General features: G+C 34.7%; 1 protein-coding gene across 1 annotated transcript in view; it reads left to right on the top strand.

Annotated features, from left to right (window-relative positions):
* LOC123561429 (guanylate-binding protein 1-like) overlaps positions 1–14,440 on the top strand; it is a 73,949-nt gene that overhangs the window by 38,666 nt on the left and 20,843 nt on the right. Inside the window, exon 7 of the mRNA XM_045353795.2 lies at positions 8,793–9,070. Coding sequence (XP_045209730.1) covers positions 8,793–9,070 — 278 coding nt within the window. The remainder of the gene's footprint in view (positions 1–8,792; positions 9,071–14,440) is intronic.

Genomic DNA, 14,440 nt, shown 5'->3' on the forward strand with positions numbered 1-14,440 from the left:
AGCTCTTTGCTCTTTCGTATGCAAACATTTACTTTCTTGGTAGGAATTCGGCACATATTTTGCACAAAGAAAATAGTAGCTTTCCGTTCATTTTACAAGGCAGGACAGGTATAAATAAGTCTTGCGGTGGAATAACTTTACATTTGATTAACCCCTTCATATTTATCAATCTCGGTAAACTTTTCTGTAATTTTGCTAGGGTGACCCAAAGGAAGTTTTCCTGTCTTATAGATAAATGGGTAAAAGGATGTCACATCATAATATTCAATAGTTTCATCATCAGTTGCTTCTTTGTAAAGTGTAAATGCCTGTGTTCGATCCCATCCCCCACCGCACGAAAAACGCCTCTTCAGATTGTAAGGGAGAAACCGTATCAAGCTGCTTTATAAAAGTCCTCATTTCATTGGGTATTTTTAGTTCTTTTTCAAACTCAGACTCCCAAAATAGATACATAGGTGTAACCAAACTCTTTTGCATTTTTCTGTTTTGTCAGAGTATTTACATAGACCTCCCCCATGTTTGGTTTATTGACAGGGTTCACCGTTGAAGTTGAATATAGTTTTGGATAACCATATGCCAGAAGTCACCATGAAACACTAAAAATACTTACTGGTCTCCTGTTTCACAATGACCTTCTACCCTGTAAGGTCCAATTACCTTTCCACCTCCATTTCAAGCATTTAGTATACAAATATCCAGAGCATGAGACTGATATTTAATCCAGCGGAGGCTATGGTAATATTCTTCTTAAATTGATCAACCTGAATAACCTTGAGGAAGACAGCTCTAAATTTGAGACAACTACGTCTTAGGGTATATACATCTGGTAGGCAATACTTCAATATTTCTTTTTCAAAATCAAACGGCGTGTGTTTATTGGCTTCTTACCACTCCATAATAATGTTCTTGAAACGGCTTTCATTTCATCGGGATTGTTATATTTCATATCCGGTAAATGATTTAGCATAGTAGTTTGATTCTCTTGTCGGTTAAAGAGATTGGGAAGTAAACTTTAGATAATTCAGAAAATCCAAACATGGCATGAAGAGGACAATTATTATTGGGTTTATCTATGCCTTCTTTCGCACAATAGAATCATGCGATTACTTAAAAGGTATCCAAGTGTGTATATTCAATTTGGATCAGCTTCGTGAAAGAGTTGAGGAGTTTATTCTTTTTTTTTTTTTTGGCGATAAAATACTTTTAATCTGAAATTTTATAATAGTGTTTCAAATAAATTATTGGGTCAGCGTACCGCCCGTAATACTTTCTTTTCAAATATTGCTATTAATATGTCCAGTGATGTCTGGAAAATTAAGTAAAATTTAAGTTTTTTGTATTATATAAGTATGTTTAAAGATTTTGACATGAAGTTTCTAAATATCCTGTACAAAGCCCTATCTCTAGATTCAAAGATCACATAAGGTCACGTGTTTGCATATACGTCAGCACAAAAAGCACAAGCAACTGTAGCATTTATAAGACCAAGACTTTCGTTTCTAACCTCAACCGTCAACCCCACAGATGGAAGTTATATATGTAAATTAAGCTTAAATTCTCCCTTTTTGGCCTTTTTGACTACAGAATCTAACGACTTTGCACTAAAACGAACTATATCTATATCTCTTTCTGAATACCCCTGCATAGGTGATAAAAGTGGTATTTTATTACGTGGCATTCCCAGTTCGGAGATCAAGAAAGCTCCAATGTATATCTTTTTTTAATATGGAAGGGCACTTGGTTTGTTAAAACAATATTCTCTGTACGGAGTGTCTATTTTCACTACCATCTATGGCCGACGTTTATGTTTCGATAGAGTTTTAATACTGTCAAATGTGGAAGCAATATGATTAACATGATAAACTGATTCTCCATGATTTCCATTTAAAAGCTCATGATATATATATGCATAAAATGAGTTATTGACAGTTGACAAAATTTTAACATTAATTTCTGCATTAAAAATAAGATTTCACACTAATTAGGCAAAACGACAGTCCTCGCGTTATTACGTCAGACCGAGTAAATTTGACCACCAAGGCTTGAGAAAACCTGGCGAAATCAAATCACGATATTCAGGTGAGGCATATTTTTTCCCTTATATTTTCCATCGTATGCACAATTTACTTAAATGACTAGTCTTAACGGGATATCCAAACCATCTCTCCAATCGCCGATATATTTCATATTACTAGAAACAGAATAGTTTCGGGGTAAAACTCAACAAAGTGTAGCGAGTGATGTTCAAGTGACGATGAAATGTGAAAAGTTGTTCACATTTTGTCCTCTGATTATCAATATCAACGTAATCCAGCCACCTTCTGGTACCTGAAGATACTGTACTCATCTGTAACGTTGCTACCGAACTTAATTTTTGAAGAATGCATTCTTTATGCCGTTTAAACGCACGTTTTAATATGCAACATTAGGGGATACCGATAGCAATTCTCTGTTGATGTTCGAGAACCACTTTCGTAAATGATTTTTTTACCTAAAACAAACACCAAATACTTATCGTTTAACGATTAGTCTGAATTCTTATTCTGCTACTGTATCTCTATAGGTAGAACTTCATTTTCTACATCGACCTTACTAGTTTTGTTCTTATTCCTTTAGCTGCGGTGTTTCTGTATATATGTATTTACCGGTTACAGAGCGCATAGATGTTTCACATTTCATTGTCTATCGCAAAAAAGCCCAGTCAAACAAAAACTTCTTTTATTTTACTTGGTTTGCAAATGATCTTCTGTTAGATTTTATTAAATATTTTACTAATAAACTAAAATGTTTCGGCGTTAATAATGACTCGTGTGATGACTATTTGTCTTTGTTCAGTCTTGTGTTCTCGTGTCATTATGACAACATGCGTGATACTTCTAATTATAAGAAATAATACTTCCATTTTAGTAGCACAGTTGTGCAATTGTTAACACAATTGTTAATCAATAAAGAAAACTGACTTTTTGACAGAATTCTTGACAGAATTCTATCACAAATCCAAAAGCTTGTCCTTTTCTCTAGCGTGCCAGGGTAAAAAAATCATTTATGCATGACATTCATATCCCGATGTTGGTAATTTTAGTTTGAGATCAAGGTTTCGAATTCATTTTCCCTGATTTCTTGTTACCACCGCTCTCGCTGTTTTGATATTTAAAATCAAGGAAGCTACTTCTGTCAAGGTAGCTAGTAGATCAACAGTAGTTGTAGCAAGAAGAAAGTAAAATTCCATGATATGCATATTAATTGTTCATGCAAGAAAAAAGCTGGAAGCTAGAATGTGACTTAATGCATAAACCATTAAAACTTAAATCATTAAATTGAAATAACAGTCACAAAAGTTATATTTTCAGATTTATGCCATTGCTTGGCAGACGTAATCTTGAGTATCCATGTAGGTGACCGAAATCGCCTGTTCTGTATGTGGGAAGAATATGAAGTCACGAATCACATTACCGTAACACAAGCAATAAAACACACGTATGTGTTATAGCCTAGTGACAATCTTAAACATTTGATGATACATGTTGACGAAATAATTGGAAAACATGTTTACAAGAAAAGACAAACTTGAACGACAGAAGCTAGTGCATCAGTTCAAGTCAACGTGCTGCAGGTGTTCTGTGCAGGTACCCAGTTTGTGGTCGGAAGTTCGTGGAAAATAGGTGTCGGGATCATTGCAGATGTGTGTATTCATATGCAGAACGATTATGATATTAGTTTGGTATGCGATAAGCAGTTCTAACATAAAGGACCTCTTTCTCACCGTCACTGACTGTAAGAAAAGTGAACTTTAAGAAAAAGTGGATTACTTATATAATATTACATTTTAAACGTTTTTTTTTGTAGACTCCATTGCATAAAGGTGATAGGTAATCCCTTGATTTTACAGTTTGTCATCCGTTCATTACTTTTTATTTCCTACCAGACATATTTGAGTAGAATTGTTAGTCTAGCCCACTTCTCTTTTATTGACATGAAATAGTTGCACCTACCAAGAAAACATATTTTGTGGATTTTGTGCCGTATACATAATTATAATACATTATAAATCTTCATCCATCTTTGTATAATATCATTCAGTACGCCGAAAACGTTCACTGTCTAAGCTTAAAAAAGATTAAGTAGTCAAATTAGTTAAAGTCTTTTTCTTGTTAAGCATTTAATTTTTGTGATTCAAAATATTGTGATGCCGTCAATTCCGGGATGTCGGGTGTATGTAGAACGAACGTTTCTGTGCAATTTTACTATTTTTTTATTTTATCCACAATAGTTCAAATTAACAGAAGGTATACATTTATAACAGAATAAGTAGTCAGCTTTTGAACACTGGTTACCCAGTTAATATAATTAGATAAGAAATTTAGTGTCACTTTCAACGTCGGTTAACCGAACTAACAAGAAATTAAACATTAAAGTATAACACGCTTGTTCTGTGGATGTCCACTAACTAACTGTCTTTTTTACTTGGATGCTGCATTATTTCTTATCCTTTCAGTTTAGGATCTTCAACCAATGAAATCACAGATTAATATCTTGACAACCAGTATATTCGAATTATGTAAATTATTCTTATACAGTCTTCTTTAGATCTTATCACATTTATGATAGTGATCGAAGGAAGTGGCAAACAATTGAACAAAGACCTTGTTAGAAATTATCTACACTTCGCACTCTTGCATTGCATAACAAATAATCAGCTTAATTGTCTACAAATATTACAGAACCTAGCAACTTAAAAGTTTACAGCAGGACACTTGCCCCTCCGATATTTATTTTCACTCCGTGAAAATGCAGTTTCATCTGATGTATGCTAAAAATATTAGAGTACATTTCTACATTAAATTAAAATTAATGAAATGCTATGTGTTTTGTTTTATTTTATCCTTTTAACGTCTTCCTCTTCTAGCGTAAAATCCACGTGGTGGGCGGTCTGAGATGATACCCCTTTGTTTTTGGTGCTTATTGATGTTTCCTGGTTGGTTCTCGTGTCTGAATTCATTAATTTGTTTTTGTAGTTCAAGATTTCCTTTATTTGATTCGGACAGTTCTGCCTTTAGATTGTCAATGATTTCATACAGATCATTGAATCTTTGACTAAAATCACAATACAGATTTGAACGGTTATATGATATACACGATTTCCTGCTTAATTCATCTTGTAGTTTTAACAGATTATTTCTTTCCATTTTCATGGTACTGATTATTTCATTTGAGTGTTCATAATCCGAACGTAGGTTTTTGAATTTTGACAGTAGCTCACCCTGCGAATTCGCGTTATCAATAAGATAGTTATTCCTAGCTGTAAGCACGTTAATTTCCGTGAATTTACATTTCAATTCTGTGCGATTTTCTGCATGTTCAGCTTTCAAGTTTTCGTTTTTGTCCCGTAATTTTTGGTTCTTGGCATTTAGGTTGGAATTTTCTAGCTTTACTGCTTCTAGCTTACTTTTCATCCTTTAGTTTTCGTGCTGTAATCTGTTCATGCGTTTTATTGTCCCGTTATGCTTACGGATTGCCGTGTTTGTTGAATTTTCTTTGAAGTAACTATCCTCGACTCCGTGAAACGGCAGTGAAATTTCTAGGATCAGTTTTTTTTGAAATGCAATAGATCTCGCGATGTCGCGTTGTCTTGTTTTCTCTGTTTTGACGCAACTGACTTTTGAATTTCTACACACCCGACCGTAGTGTCCTTTCTTTTGACATCTGTTACAATTTGCCATTACTGCATGGCATTCACTAAATGAATGAAATAATCCACATTTCGAACACTTCTTGTTTAGTCCATAATAAACGTTATAAGTATTCCACTGTCGGTTATCCGTACGACGTGTTTCACTTCGCTGGGGAATATAACTCCTCTTGTAGAATAATCCACTCGCTTTTTGTGAAGGTACTGGGAAAGTCAAGTAAACATAGAAGTTTCTTGTACCCGGATTCTCCACCATGTGTGATGCCGTCAATTCCGGGATGTCGGGTGTATGTAGAACGAACGTTTCTGTGCAATTTTACTATTTTTTATTTTATCCACAATAGTTCAAATTAACAAAAGGTATACATTTTTAACAGAATAAGTAGTCAGCTTTTGAACACTGGTTACGCAGTTAATATAATTAGATAAGAAATTTAGTGTCACTTTCAACGTCGGTTAACCGAACTAACAAGAAATTAAACATTAAAGTATAACACGCTTGTTCTGTGGATGTCCACTGACTAACTGTCTTTTTTACTTGGATGCTGCATTATTTCTTATCCTTTCAGTTTAGGATCTTCAACCAATGAAATCACAGATTAATATCTTGACAACCAGTATATTCGAATTATGTAAATTATTCTTATACAGTCTTCTTTAGATCTTATCACATTTATGATAGTGATCGAAGGAAGTGGCAAACAATTGAACAAAGACCTTGTTAGAAATTATCTACACTTCGCACTCTTGCATTGAATAACAAATAATCAGCTTAATTGTCTACAAATACTACAGAACCTAGCAATTTAAAAGTTTACAGCAGGACAATATGATGTTATTTCTCTCAAGCATGTGATAAAAGAATATCAAATTCATGTACGACAGTTGTATTAGTGTTTTGATAATAAACACGTTTGATATAAGGTTATTGGAATTAGCCAGGCCGTAGGGCAACTGAATTCAAAGTCCAGTCCGCTTTGCTCAATAGAACGAGCACAGATGTACGGATCGCAGGGTCATGAGTTTGATCCCTGGATTAGTATGTTCGTGGCGATTGATAGAAAACATTATAGTTGAATCATTCGTCCTCAACCTCTGATTCATGCGGGGAGGTTGGCAGTTACTTGCGGTAACACGTTTGTACTGGACTGGTTAGGTTACATAACTGAAATGCTGTTGGAAACGGTGTTAAATGAAAAATGAAAAATTACTTCAAAATCGCCAATAAAAGTAACAGCGTTTTTAAATGATTAATGTTTGTAATTATTATATGCCAATAATGGTATTTGTGCGTGTAAACTGTTTGTTCTGTGATATTGATGACATAATGATAAGGTGACGTCGCAAGTTTGATAAATGAATCTTTTTTATTGTTTTGTTTATCAGACCGATTAAATAGTGATGATTCGGTGATTACCATTGAAGTGATCGAGTCTTATGTTGTTTGATTTTAAAATAAGCATACTTTAAAATGGTTTTGTTTTTCATTTGACGCAAATGAACAGGTTGAAGTTTCATACGTGTACAGATACGTGTAGAATTTCAATTTTTATTTTAGTAAACCTTTGAAGTTTCAGAAATCAGAACATAAGTACTTTTTAGTTTCGAAAATGAGTAAGAAGCAACTAAATTAAGGTATGTGACACTGTTTAGCAGAAGCTTTGTGTGTATTTTACTACACGCAAGCTTAGATATACACGTTTTGAGATTACAATTATTTTTTCCCTAGCTGTTTCAGTGAGTTTAACTGGATGCTCTATAAATGTGTGTTAGAGATTCACCTGGCGGGAATAACTTTTACTTACACTGTCCGAATCTTTGGAATATGGTGGGGGTAAGAGTGATGTTGGGTGCGCACCATAAACCGGTTTAAGCTCCCCAGTGGTGTTTTTGCCACTGACTGTTCCAAGGCGGTGCCCCTCTGTGTCTCTTTGTTTGTTCGTTTTTTCCTCTGTGTGTGTGTGTGTGTGTGTGTACGTGTGCGTGTGTGCGTGTGCACGTCTGCGTGCTGTAGGTTTCGTTTTGTGGAGGTTCTCGAACATCAACGGTGTACTGCAATCGGTATCTCCTAACGCTGCATTTTTAAAAGTGCATTTCAACGGCATAAGGAATACCTCCGTCAAAAAATATTTCGGTAGCAAGAGTACCCGTTTATACAGAGTGTTTAGGTACCAGAGGATGGCTGGATTACGTCGATATTGATAATGCGATGATAAAATATGTCCAGTTTTACATGTCCGTTCGTCATTTGAACATCACACACCAAACTTTTTTGCGTTTTACTACAAAACCATTCGTTTTCTAGGGATATAGAATATTTCGGTATATGGACAGATAGTGTGGATATTCCGTAAGACTAGTCATTTGAGTGGAATGTACAAACAATTGAAAATAGAAGGAAGAAAATAAGCCTTACCTGACAATTGTTGTCAAAATTCGCCATTTTTTCTCGAGCTTTGGCGGTCAAGTACGCTCAGTCTGACATAACAACGCGAGAACTGTCGTTTTGCCTACCCAGTAAGAATTTGTAATGCATTTATTCACCCGTGATAGCGAAGTGAAATTATTCAAAACAGTGTATGCGTTTCTACTAGGCCTAGTCTAGATTATATTTTCATGGTGTGGGGTTTAGTATTCCTTTGTCCACATTTTTCCTGTTTTAATTTTGAAGGTCAGTCGGTAGTCTGTGTTCAGACCCTATGTTTTGTTCACAGGAGATAACTCCTGAGGTTAGGTCGGTCAGAATATATAAGAGAAATTATTAAAAAATATATAAAAGATTATCTTGTCAATGACTCAATATCCAGACTAGTCAATCGATAAAGTCAGATGGGCGACTTGTGACCACCGTGGCCTTACATAATGATATTAGTTGTGTATTACTATGTGAAAATCAGAGTTTATTCTACTAGATTTTCATTATATAATGGATTGTTTAAACGGTAAGTAAATGACTTTTTTTGTACAAACAATATATTTACTTGTGATAGCATTAGGTAAACGTCGATATCAATTGCGGTTTGAACTTTCAGTACCTCTGAAATTTATTGAATATTACAAAAACTGGAGTTTCAGACATTCAGCTATTTTGATTATATTACAGTGTTGTCCTCGCTCGTAAAAACGTATGTAGACATGATTCGTACAGATGGTGTGCCCTGCATTGATGACGCCTTTACGATTATGGCTAAACAAGAAAATCAAGCAGCTGTAGTCAGAGCAGTTGAAGTATTCAAAGAACATATGGATCTGATACAAATTCCTATATCGAAGATTGGTGATTTCGAGAAATCGTGCAAAAGAGCTAAAATAGTTGCTATGAAAAAATATCGTGAGATGTCTGTCTTGGATGCTGAACAAGAGTTCTGTAAAATGGCTGAGGTACGAGATATTTTTTTAGATGTTGTTTATGTAAAGTACTGTAACCGTCCTAACATCTATCTCATGCAATATTTTTCTTACCTCTGCCATAATGAAACACTGGAAATTTATTTGGATTATTAGGCTCGGGAAACATCACCAAACGGCGATGCTATAAGTACAGTCCCTGGCTCGCGGATTTTTCAAAGTCCGCGCTTCCCCGCGATTGGACCCTAGCGCGGACAATTTCCTGAGCCGCGGGGATGCGCGTTTTTTCATGCATCTCCGCAATACATTTAACAGCGTCCGCCGCGACCAAATGCAATAAAATCGATTGCGGTGTCCCGCGATGACGGTCGCGGCGCATCGCGATGAAGTGCCGGTGGTTCGCGGTGAATTGCGATGATTCGCCGCGATTTACAGGTAAATGCAGTGGCTTGTTGTTATGTATACAATTAATTTAAAATTTCAACACTATGATGGGATAAGAAATGGAGAAATTAAACAATGTTTTATATTTTTGAATCATTTCTTTCTTTCTACTTCTCTATTTCAGGTGTTATTTCCATTAACTTATATAATTTAATAAATGCAAGGATTATATTTTTAAAACATGAGGGTTATGAAATTTAATGTCATTATGTCTTTGAACTTGTATAATACATATATATATACATGTACTACTGTATTATTTGTTAATTTATTTAGACAAGATGAAAATAAATAGTATTTTGTATTTTGCAAGCATTTATATATTCTAACTATTCTATTTCAACTATAATTTCCATTAAATTCTATAATTTCATAAATGCACAAAAGACTGTCACTGCTTTTAAAATTCTGGCGTTATGTAGTTTCATTGGACTCGTATACTATAATTAGCTAATTCATTTTAACCAGATGATTTTGGTTTTGAATAATATTGCAACAATATTTAATAAAACACTATTTATGTTCAAGTAATTGAATATGTTGATGGCTGAGTTGCGAAAATACATCACACATCCAAAATTCGATTTCATTCATCAACGTATTGTGGTCGATAATTGCCCCAAGTGCAATGATGCCCATTTGTTTTAATTCCGAGATATGAATTTAATTATAATTGATACTTATTTGAGTGTTTCATGCTATGTTCTACATTTTCCACTGATCAGTTCGTTAACCAATAAAAATGTTACTAGTCAAGCATTAAGTACACGTGAAAATTAAAGACATGAAAACAGTCATTGTTCATCATAGTTGTGATATTGTGTTTAACTTAAAAGTTACAGAATTACGCTGGAATTAAAAAGTAACCTATAATGACACTTCGTCAACGGACGAATCAAATTTCGCATTTTCTTGTAAAATACATGTGTGACGACAAGAAACAGATCAGGAATTAAAGGACTTATTAGAACTAACGATGAGGTAATTGAAGATTTCACTTCGTTATCTTAGATCTTATTATTTTCCAGGAGTTTTGCATAATATGAGCCGCGCCTTGAGAAAACCAACAAAGTAGCTTTGCGACCTGCATGGATCCTGACCAGCCTGCGCATCCGCGCAGTCTGGTCAGGATCCATGCTGTTCGCTTTTAAAGCCTATTGGCATTGGAGAAACTGTAACGGAACAGCATGAATCCTGACCAGACAGATTGGATGCGCAGGCTGGTCTGAACCCATGCTGGTCGCAAACCCATTATATTGGTTTTCTCATGGCACGGCTCATTTCTTATTAAAGTTTTGTTTCTTTTCTATGTAAAACATGTAAAAATTGTGTAAATTTGGTTAAAACTGTTAAAACTAGCTACAATTGGATAAAATAAGAGTCGGCCTTTGCCGAAAACGAAAACACAAAGACTCTTAATTCTGATTTTTATTGTGCCTAAAGATTTAATAAAATCTTATTATAAAATTATATTTAAAACTAAGTTGGTAAAAACAGGTGACCATCCTTGCCGAAATGTAAAGTGGTTTACTTAGAAAGTACTTAAACAACGATTTCTTTATATATTTTATATAATATTCTATAACAAAAAGGCCTGATATAATTAATGTATGTTCATAATACATATCACATTGTGCAACTGTTTCTTTACAAAAATAGAAAAGTGTCAAGTGTCAAGTACGTGTATTATACAGTATTTGACTATGCTTAAAATATTGATGACAATAAACAGTATGAAAAGTGACACTTCCTGCAAGTGTTAAACGGGTCATTTTTTGTTTCTCCAACCTCGGTACTCCACAATGACATGAGACAGTTTATGCTATATATTGCTTATATTTCTGTTTTATTATGCGAATGAATATAAACATTAATCCTCAACAGGAAATCATTAAATTTCAAATTAAAACTACAAAATTCCAACGCCAAGCCCTACGTGTAAATTTTGAAATTTATCCAAAAGGTAAGATAGGAATAAATTTTAATTTGTTAAATAATATAGAATTTTAATTTGTTAAATACTATAGATATTTACTAAACTAATGGAATGACGTATCAACATAAATTTTATTTATTTGTTCTTAAACCCTATTATTTGTCCAATTTAACAGAGAAACTAATGCAATTATACATGTAACAACAGTAGAGAGTTTATATGTATTTAACCTACAAAATTTACCTGGATTTCGCGGTGATTGCCGGTGGTTCACCGCGATCCATCGCAATTCACCGCGACCCGCTGAGATTATTCCTCGTGACTCGCCGCGGGCATTTATTGATACTTCTATTGCGGTGTATTATATAATCACCGCGATTTTTCGCTCTTGTCAACAGCCGTTCAACGTGAAAAAATCATCGCAATTTTCCACTCAAGGCAAATATTTGTGCCGGTGGTAACGCGGAAAAAGCAAAATCCGCGAGCCAGGGACTGTACGTATAATGTGTGTTCGGGTTTAACGTCTTTTTCAACAATTTTTCAGTCATATAAACGACGGTGTCTACTTGTAGCAGTGAGCACAATGCCCAACTTTATAGTGCTGCCTCACTGGAATATCACGCCGTAGACACGTAACATTATACCCCACCCAGTCACATTATACTGACACCGGGCCGACCAGTCCTAGCACTACTCTCTTTATGCTGAATGCCAAGCGAGGAAGCTACTAGTACCATTTTTAACGTCTTTGGTATGACGCGGCCGGGGATCGAACCCACGACCTCCTGCACTCGAAGCGGACGCTCTACCACTGGACTACCGAGGAGGTGTAAGTACGTATAAGTAAATGTATAGAAGTATGGTACCTTTGAGTGGCAATGGCCCTGTCAAGGTGATAATAGCCTGAGGTCTTTAGCTATTATCTTCTTCCAGGGCCATTGACACTCAAAGGTATCACTCTTCAATGTACATGTATTAATTTGTTTATTACATGATTACCTAAAATACAGACAGAAAAAAGTTTTAAAAGTTCGAGTACAATTTTCATGGATAATAGGATCCAGGCCTTTATAGGCTGGTAAATTTGAGTTCCAGTTTTCATTTTACTTTATTTCAAGCAATAATTATTGTATAAAAATCGAATGCATTTAGACATAATATAGTAGAACTTTGTTGATTATAGTACAGCTTTATATTGAAAATTAGTTCTGTTGACGAAAAATACATGACGTTACGCTTTAGATAATAAACCAAAATCTGAACTGTTCGCTGTTTTGCCTGTATGAAAATAAGATTTAAGCACAAAATTGTTACTGTTTATAGGTTCACATATAGTAAGTCTATTTAACGCATCTCATGCCACGGAATGCTGCTGTATATTTTTTATTTTATTCAGCTTTTGACATGTAATATTTAATGTTTATATGAAAGGTCAATGTTTCAAGATCATTAATGTTAAAGGCCTAAATCTTGGCGATGGACAAAGGGATTTCTGTATTCATTAGCACAGTTGAGGGCTAATGACTGACATAGTATGGTTCCAATGAACAGGGGTCATTGTTTATTTGAAGTCAGTCTACCTAATTATAGCGTATTGTATTGTCAAACTTTTGTTAAATAGATAAAATTACATCTGTTTCTGGCATTTCTTTGTTCAATAATGATAAACTTATTCAGGAGTATATTACAATTTCACATGTTTTTAGTGAGAAAATAAAGTTTTCTTTTATTCCATATGGAGGTTTGCACATATTTAAATTTGATATTTAAGAAAAATGTGACATTAACTCATCTAAACTTTTATTTAACTGCTTTCTGAAAATTGTATAGGACATTAATTTTGTCTAAGAATGGAAACCCAATGTTTAAAGCATGAAAAGGGTACACTACATGCAACGTATTATTAAAAATGAAAATTCAGTATATGTTACAACGCACTAAATAGCAGTTATTCTTTATTCTCTAATCTTACTACTTAATCCTCTTCACTCCAATCGGAGAATAGGGCCTTCACCATAGCTCTTCATCTAGTTCGATCCGTGGCCTAGGCCTTGGTCTCTTCGAAAGATATCTTCGTGTTGTGGAGCTAAATATCCAGGGTCCTGCGCTGAGAATTTGTGGGCCTTCCTCTTCTCCTTGTGCCTTGAGGATTCCAGTCCAGGGCTTGTCTTGCTATGTTGGGCTGGGCTCTATTTCAATTTTGAAACTGTCAACTAACCCCACCTTGATGGGGATGTCCCTCGACCAGCATCATACGGTGTCTATATTTCACAACTTCGTTTTGCAAGAGCTTGCTCAAAGTTAGAGGATTTTAATAACAGAAATCTTTATATCACCAAATAATATTACAACAGGGGTACCGTTATCATAAGCTACGGAAAGCTTTCACAAAATTTTATAACATATCGTCCGAACTGTTACAGAAATATAAGACTAACCTTAAAACACTTTAAAAACTTGGTCTTACACACCGGGGATACTGTTAAGGGTTTCGGATAAACAGAACTAGACGAGTAGATGCGCTCTTCTATATATTTATTTTCTATGCTCATAGCATGAAATTCCAACACATGTGAGCGAGCGATTCTCTGAAACAATGTATGTGACATTATTTATTATACGCTCGAAACATACAAAACATATACATGTACGAAATTATAATAATGTACAATATCATAACGCACAATGCGATGACAACATTGCTTAAAATAATTACTTATTTATTTTAGGAAATAGCACAAAATGTATTTATAACAATTAAAATAAGTTGCATACCGACTATGATGTCTTAAGCGTCGAAACCTTTAATATTATTTTTCATGGCAATGCGCCGCTTCTTAACGGAAGTAATTCAAACGTTGACATACGGTATAAACAACTGACGTAACGGGCGTCGCGCAAAAATGCGCACGACGCGACGTTAACAAAAAGCGCCAAAACTGACGTCTGCTGGATTAACTATTAACTTTACTAGTTTTAACAAGCGATGTTAAATAACAAATTAATTTAAGAGTCAACATTTA

This window comes from Mercenaria mercenaria, chromosome 10, assembly GCF_021730395.1.
Source record: "Mercenaria mercenaria strain notata chromosome 10, MADL_Memer_1, whole genome shotgun sequence".
NCBI lineage: Eukaryota > Metazoa > Mollusca > Bivalvia > Venerida > Veneridae > Mercenaria > Mercenaria mercenaria.